Source organism: Syngnathus leptorhynchus, chromosome 2 (assembly GCF_054491065.1).
Source record: "Syngnathus leptorhynchus isolate UIUO chromosome 2, UIUO_Slep, whole genome shotgun sequence".
NCBI classification, from domain to species: Eukaryota; Metazoa; Chordata; class Actinopteri; order Syngnathiformes; family Syngnathidae; genus Syngnathus; species Syngnathus leptorhynchus.
The window spans coordinates 11,849,087-11,866,856 of NC_141196.1; the positions used below are offsets into that span (position 1 = coordinate 11,849,087).

General features: G+C 41.0%; 1 protein-coding gene across 2 annotated transcripts in view; it reads left to right on the top strand.

Moving 5' to 3' along the window:
• ccdc88b (coiled-coil and HOOK domain protein 88B) overlaps positions 1 to 14,747 on the top strand; it is a 37,834-nt gene extending 23,087 nt beyond the window's left edge. The window contains exons 20-27 of one of the 2 annotated variants that reach the window (XM_085902703.1): positions 573 to 850; positions 1,595 to 1,738; positions 3,306 to 3,492; positions 7,869 to 8,014; positions 10,059 to 10,166; positions 10,261 to 10,406; positions 13,415 to 13,729; positions 13,805 to 14,747. In XM_085902703.1, the coding sequence (XP_085758829.1) occupies positions 573 to 850; positions 1,595 to 1,738; positions 3,306 to 3,492; positions 7,869 to 8,014; positions 10,059 to 10,166; positions 10,261 to 10,406; positions 13,415 to 13,729; positions 13,805 to 13,890 (1,410 nt within the window). In that variant the 3' untranslated portion in view covers positions 13,891 to 14,747. The remainder of the gene's footprint in view (positions 1 to 572; positions 851 to 1,594; positions 1,739 to 3,305; positions 3,493 to 7,868; positions 8,015 to 10,058; positions 10,167 to 10,260; positions 10,407 to 13,414; positions 13,730 to 13,804) is intronic. The other variant, XM_085902695.1, reaches the window with a different exon arrangement.
• The last annotated feature ends 3,023 nt before the right edge of the window (positions 14,748 to 17,770 follow it).

Sequence of the window (17,770 nt, forward strand, 5' to 3'; positions counted from 1 at the left end):
GTGTATAACTAACGCATGATTCAGCACACCACTGGCTCGGCCGTCACACTGTGCTTTAATAAAACAGAAGAGACCTTTATTAGTCTCCCAGAGGGGAACTTTAACGTCGAAACATTTATTGAACATGCTATAAACACACAAGCTGTAAGGAGACATATGCACAAACATAACTATATTTTTAATTCCTTTAAGAAATTCACATTTACTCTACCTATGGATAATTCAGAGTCTTCAACAATCTCAGCATGCAGACTTTGGGGATAGGAGGACGGCCAGAGCCAAGATTCAAACCCAGACTCTTAGAGTTTTGAGGCAGACGTGCTCACCATTAGTCTACCTTGCTGCCCGCACACCGGCGCTGTAAGTGGCCTGCGGCAAGTAGTACTTCAGAGTCGGTGTACAAACACAAACACTTCATGGCTCTTCAAATGAGTAGGTACTTTTAGTTCTTCATAGACTGTCGAGAATAAATTCAAACAATTTCATGGAACACAGGATAGAATTGAGGCAGTAAATGTACAACAGTCTCTGATTTCATGACTACTACATATCTTGTATATTCACACAAACAGGTGGAACAAGCAACGATAAACTCCCAGCATGCAGCGGCACTGGCGCATCACAGCGAGAGCGAGGCCCGGTGTGCGGCTCTGGAGGCGGAGTCCAAGGTGTGGGCACGGGAGCGAGAGGAGTCCACTACCAGGGCGGAGACCCTCAAACGGGACCACGAGCGACTGACAGTGCTGCAACAACGTCAGGAGACGGAGCTGGAAGAGCTTCTAGACAAATACTCGCGCCTACGGAGCAGCAGCCGCAGTCTGGAGGCGCAACACAGGGAGCTGGAGGCCAGGTACACACAAGCCGACCACAACTAGACGAAGCTCTACTCCTATGATTGTGTGTAAAACCACTAAATTGGATACACAACTGCAATAAATGATTGGTGAGGATACTCACATCAGAAATAAAAAAACAAAAACAAAAAAAAATTACTATGAGACAATCATTCACGCCACTGCGAACTATCCATTTTGTGAATGTTGAGAAGGGCTCACACTACTGCTATTAGTAAATGTATTAGTAAATGTAGTATTAGTAAATGCTGGGAGATCAACACTACTATTCCACATCAAAAATGCTGAGAAGCAATCATCCACACCAGTCCTACTGCTGTAATTGTGGCCATTCTGACAGCCAAGCACTAAAATCTTTGTTATTAATGTCCGTGCAAAAAAAAGAGTATTGTGTAGACAAGCATTTGCACCAATGGTATTGTGCGTCTGAAAAATGTTTCTCGCTCAGTTTGATTGGGCTTTGTTGCCGTGTTCTTGCTCAATAGACCTAAGTGATTACTTTTTTCAAGCCATACACTTATCTATGGCAATGACACAGCAATATCACGGCATCGCCTCAAATCCGGTGTATCCACTATCCACTCAAGTTGATGTCATCCTTATGCTTTTGCAATTGCTATGCTATGTTATGATGCATTAACCTGTCTTCAGTTTATTTTGCCTTTGGGACATTTTTCCACAATCACATGCAATTGCTTTTCCTGCCAAACCATGTGAATGTATGTGTGTGTGTTGTATAGCTACAAAGAGTTGCTGGGTGCTAAAAGCCAGCTGGAAGAGAGAGAGCGAGAGATGAAAATGGAGCGAGAGAAGATAGAAGCAGAAGCCCAGAGTCGATTGGAGCAAGAACGAGCATCGGAGAGGCTGAAAGAGGACAGCGAGAGGTGACAAATACACAAAGAGTTGGCATTCAGCTCCCCTTCCTCATGAGCTCTCACATTTACCCTTGACATTATTGCTTTACTATGGATCAGAGGATACAAAACAGGAGGTGTGGGTTCAATGCAAATGCAATACAGTCTGTATTACTCATTGACGTGGGCGCTAAACAGCGGAAACGAGGGGAAAAAAAAACAAAACAGGCGAGATGCGAGAAGAGATTAGAAAAATGTGATGTTCATGTACCGTACAGGTAACCTCGATTTATACGAAATGAGGACAATCATTTAACGACATCCCATTATGGGTTGTCACCATCACATTGACAAGTGATTAATGATACCTCTGTAATGATAGTCTGCCAAACTGAAGAACAATGTTGTGGTTGTGAGTGTTGTTTAGCTAATAGCTGCTCTGCAGTTTCCAATGAGCCCCTTAAACTTGTTAATCAGCATCCATTTTCGTAATCAATGACCAGAGGCTTTGTTCATCTATGACAGTGAACATAGAGAACAAATCCATTTTGTATCATTGACTTGCGTTTCTACTTATTGCCATTCATGCCACAAATAAAGTCATGACATGCACATACTGAGTTAGAACAACACATTGCATGCATTGAAAATAACCACATAACTTTGCCTTTGCAGCTAGCGTAACGCTAACACATGAGAGGAATTACCATAGACAGATAATAGCATTAATATTGCTGTGTTTAAGTAGGTTTGAACACAAACAGTGCTGCAACACAAATAAACAAACAATATAAGAATGGAAGAGCTTCTAGACAAACACTAAAACCAAAATTATTATATACATAATAATTATTAAATATATATATCATTATATAAAATGATAACAAATTACCGTAGTTGTGTAGTCACTTAGGTCGTCCTTTTTGTTTGTTTCTGCATGAGTATTGTGCTGCACCCATAAACTGTTTAATTCTTTAAATTCAATTAATTGTTTTTATAATTGACGATATCATTGGGTATTTTTTCTTATGACACATTTTAAGGCGCCACTGTATATATTGATTCGCCATAGATGTCAAAATGTTGATTAAAGTGTAACTTAATGCTCATATTAGAATGCACAAGAAAAACTAGAAGGTATGTGATGTGACATATTGCGGTCTCCAAACATACTGCATTTATAGCTTGTTATGATAATTATTGAATCATTTCGACAGATGCGTCATACTTTGAAGTCACAGTGTGAGAAGCTAAGAATAGTCCATCCATGTTTATTCCAGAATTTACAAACCTTCCAACTGTGTCCATTAGATATGATTTCAGAGTAGAGTCCAACAGAGCTGATAGCTTACCTCAATAAACATGCAGTTTTGCAGGCAGTAAAATAAAATTAGGGTGTGATATGAAATCATTTTTGAAGTGATATCAGATGTATTTTCTCTATAGTTTTATAACTTTGAATATGACTCATTGTGTTGTGTAATCATATAATAATGGGTTTAATTTAGAGAGCACATGACGCAAAGCACCCTGCAGGACTTGAGCAATGAGCAAAGCTCTTGTCTTTGTGTGTATGTGCATCTGCGTGTGTGATCAGGCTCCAGGCCCAGCATAAAGAATTGCTCGCATCCCAAGCAGAGCTGCTGGCTCAGGGCTCCTTATTGAGAGGGGAGCTGAGCGCCTCCCTGCTGGAGAGGACTCGCTTGGAGGGGGAGCTCAGCACCTTGAGGGAGGCCAACCAAAGTCTGGACCTCAGCAACGCGCGCCTCACCAGCCAATTTCAGGTATCAACCCAACGCACGTGTGCATCCTCTCACCGGCCTATACAACAGTGGTAAATAATTGGAACAGCACACCTCCACCAGAGCTAAACATCCTAAAAAAAATGATTGATGATGTTCCACCCTAGTACAAAATGAATGTTTTCTATATTTATAATAATAATAATAATAATAATAATAATAATTAGTATAAAATGAATGTTTTCTATATTTATAATAATAATAATAATAATAATAATAATAATAACAACAATAATAATTGTAATAATGATAATGATAATAATAGTAATAATAATGCCTTCTGTCACAAACAGCCAAAGCTTTGCACAATAGCTTCATCAGTTGTGTTGGATCTGGTCAGTCACTACTTGGCAACAAGATATTTTCTATCCACAGATTCTCAGCCAGAGCCCACCTGTGGGAAATGGTCAAATTTCACTCAATTAGGGCAAAAACTATTTATTTACTGCAAATAATGGATATTTTATCATCTACTGTATGTATACCAGGGGCGTCAAAGTGATTTTCACCTTGGGCCGCTTCCTAATTATTGACTGTAAATGTGTAATTGCCCCATCAGGTGCAAACTCATCAAACATCTCAACCTTTTTTGGTGTCTTGAGATACAAGTTAAATTCGTTTTGCCATGCCATCCCTAGCAGCCTCCTCAAAAAATGCAATGTGTTTCAGTCATGAGACAAATTGCACACTACTCTTTATAAAAACATACAGTAAGAACAGAATTCAATAGAAAGTCACAGCTTGTCCATCTGGAACTCTATAATACGGACTTATCACATATACAGTAATATTAGTTGTTCTTCGCAGAGGATAAATAATACATGCCTATGAGTATTGTTATATTATCTATCTACATGTATTGCACCACTATTTGTGTTGAATACCTGTTGCTTAAACGATCCTAACACCATCAGACAATCTACAGTATAGCGGTTTGTTTACTACAGGCCGTACATTGGCTTCATGCGCACACACACTTTCAAAACTTTGCCGCTCCGTGAATTACAGCCTTCGTAAGATTTACCTAAATCATAGCTTTGTGGTTATTTTGAATATACAAAGAGCAACTCTTTGTTTTCCTGTCTCCCAAACTGTTGCTTGTGAAATGAGTTGAGGTCATTTTCCCCATACAGCACATTTTTTGCTCACACACGTCTCGTATCATAAAAAAAAAACTCTCAAGTCGGTTCACTTCAATAAAAAAGTCAGTCATGATCGTTGTGGCAGGAAATGTTTGGATACAGAACTATTGTCCAATGTACGATGAAAACTCATTTGTCCAGTTTTATGAAAAAAAATAGGTTATTCGTTTTTCCATAATCCTCACTAACAAACAAACTGACTAATGATGCTCAGCTTTCTGCCGCCAAACACACCCACCATCATAAACAAATTAGATATCCAACAGACTTATAACTTTGCTATCAAGTGAATTATTCATAGAGGAAACACTAATTGTGCCCTCTGTGCGGAGTGCCATTACATAAGCCAGAAACTACTTAAAAGGCATCTTTTTCTTCAGCTGTTCAAGAACAAACAACTCCACCATACATAACGTGCCGACTTGTAAACAAGAATGATGTTGTGGGAATGGCGTCGATTTCTATTGACCACTGAGGTAAATTAAACTTCACAACTGTAGGGGGAGCCCCGGAGCAATACACCCACTTATCCCTTACTGCTACTTTACCGCTCGATTCCAGTCTTAACTAAAACAACTATTTAATGTGTGAGCTCCCCATAAAGTTCACAAAACCCACAAGTGTAGTAAAGGAGGAACACACCTTCAAACCTGCACTCGCACTCGGGTGTTTAATATCGCAGTTGCCGATTGAACGTTTGCATGCAAAGAAGGATTTAATGCTTCACGGTGGATACACTAGGAAACGTTACACTCTTGGAATAATAAAGCTAATTTATTTGAAGCATTATTGGGTAATTAAACCAAACATATTAGAGATTGATGGCAGGTTTTCGAGCCTGTTTTACATAGCCGTGGTCAGGGTGCAATCGTGAGCATCTCATCAGAGCAGACTTTCTTTACACCTGATGGAAGCTGACGTCAGCTTTGGCACATGAGGAAAAGTGATTTGTCGAGCTAACTTCAAATCGGCTTTCATCTTCTGCGTACGGCTGTCAAACTATGGCTAAGTGTTGAAAATGCTCCTCGCTCACTCTCAAGTCTGAAGTTGCAACGTGCAAATTGACTTTCCATAAAAGAGCCAAGCGGGAGACGCTTTGATAGGCCGCCTCAACCTGCTCCTCTAATGAAGAACATTTGGTGTGCTAATAGACAAGAACCACCAAAGACTATGCCAGAATCTGGCATGTTTTTCTAAATAATTCAAACTGACCAATGAGGCACACTTGGCTTGTCAAAGTCGACAAATTAGCTTTGGTATAAATCAATTCAAGTTGCCTCCCAGTGTCAGGTAATGAGCAGCTTGTCATTCTCTATATCCGTTGAATTATTCCACTCAGCTTTATTTTCCTTCTTTTCTACGTTTCCATAATGCATGACGGAAAAGCCAATAAATAGTGGCAGAATGCGAATGGAGCGCTGCTTTTAATGCAATGTTTGTTTCGTGTCAAGACTCACAATTATCCTGCTGCAGTGCTGAGCTGCTAACTGTTGGGAAGTGAATGAGGAAATCATCAGCGCCATCATAAGACAATAGATATTTCTCCTCCGAAATGAATAGTGTTTTTTTGTTGTTGGAGAGGGTGTTAAAAAGTGGTCAAAGCAAATGACCTTGGATTTTCTATTGTGAGGGTATGGTGTACAAATATTTTATACAAACATTCCCTACATGAATGGATATTTTCATACTATGGTGCCTGGGAATGTTTATTTACATACAAATTTACATACAAATCATTTTTGATAATGAAACACTACACATTTGTTTTCAATTATTTTTCCACAAAAAAATATTTAGTAGTTACTGTAAACATATTGTAATTTATTACTATATGTATGTATCATATGTTCTCTATAATATAAAACTGGAGTATCTAAAGTTTTGCCCTTTGCACACTTTTTAAAATTCTTTTTGTCTACCATGTGATCTAATAATGAATAAAATAAACATGACCAGCATTCAGTGGTTGATAGGGAGTTAAAATGTTCATTTTTTGAAATAAGAATAAAAATGCAATAGCGATTTACTAAAAAACTACATGAGAGTTTATCACAAGTTTTTAATTTATCATTTAAAAAACATTACAAGATACCACGCTGCTTTTCAACATTTTCAAAATACATAACATTTTATTTCATTAAAAACAGAATGTAACGTTTTTGTTTTAACATTTGAAAAGTTTGATTAAAAAACGGTCATATTTTCTCAATTTATGACTGTTATAAAATGTTGCAAGGTATCATTCTATCTTAACATTTTTAAAAAAAAAAAAAAAAAAGATGCAAGCCTGTGCATATTTTGCCTCTTCCTTGCATCTTCCTTTATGTCCTCAGTGGAAAACATTTGGACATCCCGGATAAACAACAACACATATGGTATATTTCCAATATATTACAACATTTGTCAATCACTAAAGAGTAGATCTAAGCAGTTGCTTCATATTTCTTAATCATTTTCAGGGACACGGTTGGGTGTTTTCCCTGCATTGAATAAATCCACTTTAAAAGCTTTCTGTCCAATTCCTCTCACCACCAATGAGTCACGCTCTATTCCAGTTAACTCGACTGATTGACTGAATGCATATGGCAGCACTTTTCCTATTAAACTCCCAACTCAGCTTTACAGATGCCATATCTGCAGTGTATGTTGTGGAATCAACTAGATAGTTGACTACAACGCACGGGAGTCAATTCCCTACAAAAAGAAAGACACCTGAGAAAGGAGAAATGACCTCATGGGTATTAGTGCAGAGGACCCACGAGAGATGTTCCCCTGCTATATCACAAAACATCATTTGCACCACCAGCTTTTTTTTTTTTTTTTTCACAGGATGCTTACTGACCTTAATCCGCTTACATCAGAGCAGGAGTCACCAATGCACTTGTCAGCTAATTATCAATAACAGGAGAATAAAAACACAAAGCTAACTCAAACAACCACAGCTCGTGCCGATTAGGCCACGCCTCCGAAGGATCCGTTCACATACACGGACAATAGAATATGCTCACTATTTTATGCTTGTGTCACTATATTTACAGTTTGTTTTGATAATGTTTTTAAAGTGAATGTAAAAAAACATACAAATGTTTTAGTAGGATGGATGCGAGAAAATGATGTCACAGGGCCTTTTATAACACAGGCCCTTCCTTATTTGAGGAAATATGATGCACAGTCAATTTTTCAAAGAATCTATGTGTTCTGCTTTTGCTTGTGCAGCTACTGACCCAGCTGAAGGGCAACATGGAAGAGGAAAACCGCCATTTAGCCGAGCAGAACCGCAGTCTACTGAGCGAGAACCGGGCCTTACTGGAGCAAAGCCTGGAACGCCGTGACCAGCACTATACGCAGCAGAAAGAATATCAGTGAGTGCACGTACACACAAGCGCACACACACACACGTACTCAAAGCTGACAGGAGAGGATCAAGTGGATTGAAAAGTAAATCAGGTCTTGTTACTTGGGCTGCCGGGCTTTTTAACAGGATTGATAGAATTAAAGCTACAAGCAGGAGCAAATAGTACATAATGCGTGTGAGGAGATGTGTGACTAGGTGTGTGTTTGTATGTGGCACAGACAACACGTGTGTGTGTGTGTGTGTGTGTGTGTGTGTGTGTGTGTGTGTGTGTGTGTGTGTGTGTGTGTGTGTGTGTGTGTGTGTGAGGAAAGTGTTTGACAGTCCAACAGCCCCCAGCTGTGGTGCTTTTAAATGTTAAACAGACTGGTTGCAGATTATCCAGAACTAATAGCAATCATTCAGGGCTGCTTCACCCTTTAAGACTAATGAGTCACATTGCTCCCAAATTGCATCATTGCCCTTTTTTTTTTTTTTTTTTCCCAGCAGTGGTTATTTTTATTCAAACTGAATTTTGTTCTGTAAGTTTGCAAAGCAATACTGTGGCAAATCCAAAGTTCCTTGTTAAAAGGTTTCCAGGAGCTTCAATCAAAACGATACTCTTTTTTTTTTTTTTGGGTAAGAAAACCCATTTGATAGCACTTTGGTTTTGGACCAGAATGAATGGATGGATGAAATAGCAAACAGTTGTGTTCATTTTAAAAGAGAACCTCCATCACCCATGACATCCGCTATTAGAAAAGCAATTTAATAGCAATCATCCACCGAAATATATTCAGTAGTCACCCACACAGATGACAAATTAATCTCTCAAAAATAATAAAAAGAGCCAAAGACAGTTCCATTATAAAATGAAATTGCGTGATGATTTGTTTTCTTATGAAATCACATTTGAAAGTATTGGAAGAACCACTCCTTTATTTGTAGATTTAAAACATCAAAGTTTAACATTATAAGATGAAAATCTGACAGACAATTTAACACAGTTTTGTCTTGAGAGACAATACAATGCACTTTGCTAGTGAACATTACATGTCAACCGTTAATGCTAACCAGTGACGCCAGTAACGCGTTACTCAATCATGACTACCATTTCAAGTAACTAGTTACTATAGTAATCTGATTAAAGTTACTATTCAAAGGTTTGATGTGTTACGTTGTGGTAAAACAAGGTTGGCAAAATTACAACTGTGGATTGTTTATCTTTAGGAAAGACAATGGCAGACGTGATGTTTATTTTATTTTTTGAATGGAAAGATTGATACATCACTCGTTGTGGACTCTTCATTCGACACAATTTATAGTGTTAAATGAACGCTTCATCTCTTTTTGACCCGGTTTGGGTTATTTCTTTTAGAGCGTAAAATGAGTTTTTTCAAATAATGCTGCCATCTAAGAAACGTATCAGTTCCAGATGCAAAGATAAAAAAGTTCTCAGTCAAAAACAAAGGAATTGTATGTGTGGAAACCAAGTTTGCAACTCAGTGAGCGTTTTGGGGACTGGAGATCACTCGGAAAAAGTTTTTCTTCTTTTTCTTCCTCGTAGCAGACCAGCAGAGTGTGTGCTTCATCTTCTGGGAAAAATGAGAGTCTATAAATGTGAACTCCCACTTAGGTTACAAGCGGCTGACATTCCTCACAACAGAGCCGCACCACCAGCACGAGAATTAACGGGCCTCGCTACTAAACTTTAAGTCCCATTTTCAGCGCTGAAGACCGCTGACCTCTCTTAACATGGCCCAACATCTCCGCCCACAGTCGAGCGTGGACAACTAACAGTAAGCCCGGAATGTCAGCGACTTTTTGCTTGACTATTCTTTATCCCGAGCCGTTTATCATCCAAGGCAGGTCTGCAGTTGCAGGCTATTTTTCAGCTTTTTTTCTCTTCTGCTCCGTGCGTGCCTGAAACCTTGATCAGCAGCACAAAGCCGACTTTTATTGTGTTCTCCCGGCTTAAAAAAAAAGCCCAGAGAAAGTCATTTGATGGAGGTTATCGATAGAATATTGTCAATAGGTGTATAAAATGCGGTGCCGTTCTTTGTGCTGTCCTTCAGGGAAAAGCTGAGCGAACTCCGTCGGGAGAAGCAGAAGCTGGTGGAGAAGATTATGGACCAATACAGAGTCCTGGAGCCTAACGTGCAAACTCCTCCTTGGAAGGCCAAGTAGGAACACCATCCATCTGTCATTGGTTGAAAACTTAAAGCAACATTTTAGGCATCATATCAGGCCTTCACTGTGCACTCTATGTCGTCAAAGGAAATCGAACTGGATTGCAGACCGGATGAAGAAGCTCATCAAACCCCGCGGCGGAGCGCGGGAGGGTCGCAGCCACGTCACGGCCGCCGGCAGCGTGGAGAACCTGGCCGACAGAGCCCAATTCATATCCGACACGCCTCAGCGTGGTGAGGGCCGCGCACCCCGGCGCTCTGTCTGCCTTTTGCAAGGATATTCTAACACGCTCGTCACCGTCAAGCGAGGCCACGGGCATGCATAGACATCACCTCATGACTAGCAAGTGAGCTCGGCAACCATAGGGCTCCTTTCTCCTGGAATCTTTCTTTTTGCTGCGGCCAGGCGAGCATTGGTAGCACTTCATTCCTCCCTTTATGGACGCTAAATGCGCAACACGTCGTTATTATTCTGATGGAAAGGACGAGTTCACACCTGATTTCCTCCGCTTAGTATCTGCGCTGTAAATGCTTGCCTGCTTAGTAGTTCTCATCCGTTTTGTCTGCAGTATTGTATGAAGACTTCCTACCCACTTCTACATGTTATGCAAGAGCAATTCTTTGAAGAGCACTGCTTCTCCTGTGGGGCACGGGTTAGCATGTCCACCTCACAGTTCAGAGGTTGTGGGTTCAATTCTGGCTCCCGCTTTCCTGTGTAGAGTTTGCATGTTCCTTCCAGGAAACCTTACATATTCCATTTCTAATCAATTTAAATGATTACATTTTAAGTCTTATGTTGGAAAGCAGAGTCAAATGTGCTTTCGAGACAGGTTAAATGATTCTTTTAAATGATTTAAATGAGTATTTGTTAAATAGCTGATCAGATGGCCACAGGATCAACTTGTCATGCTTCACCCTCCTGAGATGTTTTAATATCTGCATCAAAAGAATACCACTTGCTTTTAGTCACAGTGAGAGCTTTCCTGCCGGTAAGAATAATAGCATGATCAATTTGATCCGAAATGGCCTCGGTCCAAACTTGGCAATTAACGCAATGAGCAAAGAAGGTCCCTTAAGGCTCTAATAGCGGCAGTTAAGTCTGTCTTTGATAAGCCCAGACGCTTGGCTCTTTGTATAAATAAACCTCCGCTGAGATCAATGTTCAATTTATTATTAGCTTCTAATGCTTTAATCTTTACTTCCTCAACTGTGTTTACACTTCACTTCTTATATGAATGAATGAATGAATGTAGTGCTTTCAAAAAGGCAGTGTATCAAATTCCCCCTTGAATTACATCGCTTCCACATTCCGTTGTCTGGGAGGAGTAAACATTGAATGACACAGGGCAATTGCGATACACCAAAAGTCACATCAAAAACCTTCCTTCATTTTGAATTATTGGATGGGATGCTATTGTTATGCCTTGCCTGGTAGTCATTTTCAGACGCCTCATGAATCATAGCAACAGTAACTAGATGCAAATGATTTGAATTCAGTGCAATCTCATTTTAATTATAGAACGGGATAATCTTAACAGAGTTTAGAAGGGCATTTTTCATGTTGCACGGGTTCTGTAATACTTCACACATTCATTAAGAATCCCCTTATGAGCGAGCGTGCTTAGCGGCAGAATAAAGTCTTGAGGGGAGGGAGGGGAAAAACTTCCTTAAGTAGAGCTGGACTCTGGGGGGCTTCTACTGAAGACGATAAGAGAGAAGAAGGAAAAGCATTATATTCAATGCATTTTTCAAACAGATGTATATTGGACAGCCCCTTTATTAGGTACAACTGCACAGTCTAAGGGGAACCATTATCAGAGCTGTGTCAAAAATGCTCCTTCGGAAAGTCAAAAATGCTATTTTGGGTTGACACTATGCACTCATCATTTATAAATTGTCGTTATAGATTGCAGTGGTGGAACTCAAAATAATGCTGGCTGGGTAGCTATGGATTTGGAGCATTTACTTTTACCTGAGGTTGGATTAATTATTTTGACCCATCTGATAGGAATCAACTCCAATAATGAGGAGCGACCTCTCTGACAGCGTATATCAGACCAGAGCATTATTATCTTAAAAATGACAGCTGTTCATACATAGTCAAAAATGAACTTTATCTTCATGATGAAATTGTATCATAAAATCTGATTTTTATAAAACTAATTTCAAAGACTGTTTGAAACAACATGTCATTGTGTGTCCTCCAGAATCAGAACCCGAAACCAATTAAATATCTTGCGCAATAATAATGGTTGCAGCAGTAACAATGATGTTGGCGGTAGGCAGTACCCGAGTGAGTAATATATAATATTGAGGTATGTTTGAGCAAATACACAGAAGGAAAAGAGGCAACAGCAGCTCATTGCATCATGGGAAATCACGCAGTAGACTTTGCATAACAAGGCATGAGTCACACAATGGCAAAGACTTCTTACCGCGGCCTTGGAATACGGATTTGCAAGACTGCACTCTGCTTGCGACAAATACACGCATTTGACATTTTTAAGACCAGATTTTGTCAACCACGTTGTAGTTATGATTTCCATTTAAGGAGTGTTGTGATAACCATATACAGGAAATGTATCATCACATATCAATACATTCAGTGGTGTTTCCAAACCTTCAAGGAGCCAAGCCACCTAATTTATTTTAGAGACTGTCATGCAGCACAAAAACAGAATACGTAACATAATTGTCATCGAGTCTAAAAGCTTTTCATTGTTGTGCCAGTCACTATATGTTGCTAGCATAGATAGATGAAGAAAGATACATTATCTGCAGTAGATAAGTCATGTTTCATTATCAGAATCAGCTAAGAAATGAAATTGTGCCATGACACACAGAATTGCCACAATGGATTTGTTATTTGCTTTTCAACTTTTAGTTATAAAGAACACATTGAATGTCAAATCCTATGTCGGAAAATGGGAAACGATTGTCCATTTATGATTAGAGGGGTTTTAAAACAGTGAAGAAAATTGCAACTATCATACAGATCTCCAGAAAGAACAAATCCACTGAGGAAGAAACATAAATGTGTTCCTACACCCACATTTCTCTCGTGGGCCACCGAAATGAATGTGATGGGTCAGACATGCCTTGAGTTTGACCCCATATTATATCATTGCTGATGAAGAATTGAATAATATACAAAAGCTGCAGGTCATCTGGGATCAACATGTTTTATGCATTGTAATGATTATGTATAAAGTACATAATAGAATTTTCCTCACATTTTGCAGATCCTTGCAGTGCCCCGGGTTCTCCATGTCCCTCGAGAATTTCTTCTCCCAGTAATCTGGTCCCACGCTCCGGCCCCGGGGGTCGTCGTAAACTGGGATCCCGTCACGGTTGGGGTTTGACCAGAGGTGGCGCCGGAGTTTCTCAATCCTTCAGTCCGGGCGACCAAAAGACTCCGCCTCGCCTCCGCCTGCTTTCCGGTCAGAACACCTCCGCGGTCGTCTGGGAGAGAGACAGCGTCGAAACAGGCGCACCCCAACAGGCAGCGGAGGCCAAAGTGAGCAATCAGGAGAGCCCTGAGGAAGAGACAAATGGAGGTGAGGAGTGTGGAGGGGCACAAGATGATGCTAACAAGTGATGGATGGTCAGAGATTATGCATTATTTATGCAAGTCTTTTCCATTTTACAGGTCAACGTTCCAGCAATGACACATGAAAAAGATTCACGGACTGACTCAACTCCATTTATTTCTATTTAATAAGTTGCACTTACAGATTCTTTTAAGGCATGTTTGATTAACTGTTTTGAATAAATATTCTTCACCGTATTTTAAGTACAAAGAAATCCAGCTCACTGAAAATGTTGTACTATACATACAGTACAATACCATACGTTTTAACATGACAGTATTTTGGTATCTATCAGTTATCCAGCCACCAGCAACACTTTCTTGTAGTGTGATTGCAGTAAAAAAAAAAAAAAAAAAAGAAGACATTATATAAAGTGGTATATTATTTTCCAATCATTTTGGAGTTCCTTTTCATGTTTAATTCACCCTACATACAAGGGCCGATCATTATGGTTTGGAGACCAAGAAGCCCAAGTGCTCAACGTGCATCTTGGTCTTTGTCAAGCGTTTCGTAGTGTAGCCAAGCAGTGAAAGCGTTCAAGTGGAGGAGACAAGTACTTATGCCACGCTCGCACTGAGTCATCTCATCCGCAATAAACATTTATAGGATTACCTCAAATGTATCGGCTGCTCCCCCTGATTGATCTGTTGGATTACTTCAAGGTAAAAAGGAGAAGTCTATTAGAGCTCAGGTGCTCGCTCATAATGGGCAATATTCATTTGGAAACGAGGAGAAATGAAGCTCTGTGAAAGTGATGCTTTGAATAAAAGCTGTGCTGCTTAATTCAAGCGTGTCCGGCCAGGCGTTAAAGGAAAAGACTTGACACATCTCCTCCTTATCTCTTTTCACGGCCTTATCTTGCTTACTGTATAAATGTGCCGTTAGATAAATGGGGGAGAAACCTGGGCCATCTGGCTCACATGTGGTTCACTTTAGGGCTCCTGCAAAGCCCGTCAGTGGGCTAATGCTAAATGATCGAATGACTCACTCGACTCAAATGGTTCCAGTGCACGAGCTGACAGATATGGGTGGGTGGGGGGGGGGTCATTATGGAACTGAACCCCTGAACATGGAAGGGGGCACTCACAATACTTAAAAAAGGAGTCAGCCACAACTCATAGCCAGATGCAGATTACACAGTAAAAGGCGTACCTGCTAGAAGTCGACTGAGGGCAAAAGCTTTAGAAAATGGATTGTTTTTCTTTTCTAAAAAGTCTGTGTTTTTAGGCGTATACGGCACAAGGGAATAGCGGACTAGCTCGGGATACCAATCAGCTAATGACTAATGGACTGCTAATCCACCTCATCAATTATGAAGTTGACGTGATGATGTCATTCACAATAAAGTATTTGTCTAGTGAGACAAGACAAAGCTGTAGGAAGTTATTGCTTCTGTCAGTCACGCTGAGCTTTGTTATGAGTGTGCACAAAAAGCTGTGCTCGCTTTCGCAATATTCCCATTTAAAATTCCTCGCAGTGTGTCAAGAAGTTTCTCACGACCGCCGGCTGTTGTGAAGAGGAGAGAGATGATCAATTTTCACTTTGACCTTTGTTTATTCAGCCAACGCTCTTTGCTGAAGCAAGACGGCGAGAGAGAAATCATAAAATAAATGAAAAAAAAAAACGAAGAGGAAGTAAAAAATAACAACTACTGAAATGAGCGATTGGATGCCATTGTTACGTCTTGATTCCAAAAAGGATGAATGTTGGCATGGTCGTGCGGATCTGAAGATGCGACGCCGCTTGCTTTAGTACAGAAAACCTGAGGGCTGCAACGTGATTGGCCCACATCACTTTTCCAAGCAAACTTGTCCGTGTTTCGGTCATCCTCATTATTCCCCTTTGCCCCCTTAGCCCTAGTCCTTTCCTGAGCCATCACATTTTAATGACCGTGTCTCACTAAAGGGCCTCCGCTGAGCAAAAACCTCACTTGGGCCACTTAGCCTGCTAACTGAGCGGGCTAGGCATCATAAATACTCACAGCCGCATTGGTTGTTTGTTAAGTCGGGCGTGTCTTTGCAGTCTGGCTCGTTTCCTTGTATCATGACAATAAAGCCTTTCTATTCCATTGGCAAGCCAGCACACGTCATTGGTACTTGACTGTGGATTGATCAAAAAGTTGTAATTCATAGCTTGATGTCTTGACCACTTTAGGGGGCAGGAGACAAGAGAGGCGCTGTGGCGAGGTAAATTCAGTTATTTTGCTCGGGGCAGCGGAAAGAAGGAAGGTCAGAAGGAAGGGGGAGAAAACAACAAGTTACCCTGTGACCTCCCCTCTTCACAAAGCTGTCACAATCCAACCCACCCTGCTCTCAGCGGGCTTTTACTCAATGAGGTGAGCTCGTGCATTTATAACTTCTTCCTCCCTCACCCCGTCTCCATCCATCTCTCCATCCCCCGCAACACCCCCCACCCCGCCACACCACAGCCTCCCTCCTTCTTCTTCCCGAGTGTATTAAGGGGCTTTGACGCACTCAGTAAAAAGCTGATTTATTCCCTCTGAGGTATCGATCGTTTTTTGCATTAAAGATTATAATTCATTACCTCGCCCCCTTTTAATACATTAAACACTCCAAATAAAAATAAAAAACAGCCCCTCCTACCCCCACTTCCAACTAGACTGGCCGCGTCCCAAGGGTATGCGAGAACACTCACGTCGCCATGTCCCGCTTGTGGTGCTGGAACGTCAACGTCCTCCTGAGAGGCACTCACACAAGAGCATCCATGCAAAGAAGATGACCACGGCTTCTTCGTTTAGTTGCATCAAATAACGCAGAGTGATAATTGCTTTAAGCTGTACCTGAGGAGCAGTGGGCAGCTACCACCCAAGGGACCAGACCCAGGTCTTTACTCCACCACTTGGCAACTGGAAAGAAATAACCTTTATATCAAATGAATCAATGATTCTCAATGTTACACCAAGTACTGCCTAAAAAAAAAAAACTTACTTACAAAGTATCACCATGATGACCGATATTAAAATACAGCAGTATGTAAATGGGCCTAAATACAAGATAAATCGCATACTGAATATTATAAGGCACTCTAACATTATGCACATTAATCTCAAATGTAGGATCATTAGAGACAGCAGCTGGCGATTTCTATCCTCCACCAATAGGGTTAGAGTTCACAATGTAAAAATCCAGGCACTACCTGAAAAATGGATGGATGGATGGATGGATAGATGGATGGATGGATGGATGGATGGATGGACGGATGGATGGATGGATGGATGGATGGCTGGATGGCTGGCTGGCTGGACGGACGGATGGATGGATGGATGGCTGGATGGCTGGCTGGCTGGACGGACGGATGGATGGCTGGACGGATGGATGATTGGATGGATGGCTCTCCTTTTGTCTTATTTGTTGACTTTTTAATCCATTTTGATCCACAGTGGCTGCAAGTCAGACGACAAAGTGTCTCCACCCCGAGGAAGACCAAAACATTTCCTGAAGCAGGTGACTGTAAGGCTCTCGTGATGCCCACATGCTGCACTCGACCTGTGCAGGAAAGTCAAGATTTAAGAAGCACCGTGTGTCCGTTATTGATTTTGGCCCAAAAGGCTGCACCAATTCCCCCAGAGCAAAATAGGACTGCCCCTCTCCCTATCCCACGGCCAGAACACATTGATTCTCGAGGACTTGAAGAGCAATCTCACTAATTTTTACCTCCTTGGAGTGTCACTCTCTCATCATCCGTCCCTCCTTCCATTAAAGGACTCCTCACCCTCCAAAATCCTCTTTGTCCACTCATCCCCCCACGTAGCCTTTACCTCCTCCTCCTCCCACTGACAGGCTTTTAGACACTAAATCAGAGACATTGATCCAGCCCAGCCCAAGTGTCCTGGATTCTGCTAAAGAGCCATTTTCATTTCACAAGCAGTTTACTGGATCGTCCGACCGCCCTCCCCCCCCCCCCTGTACCACCCTTACGTAAACAAACATCACTCTCCTCCCTACATCGGCCTCTCATCCATACACATCAACCGTCACAGCTTCACAT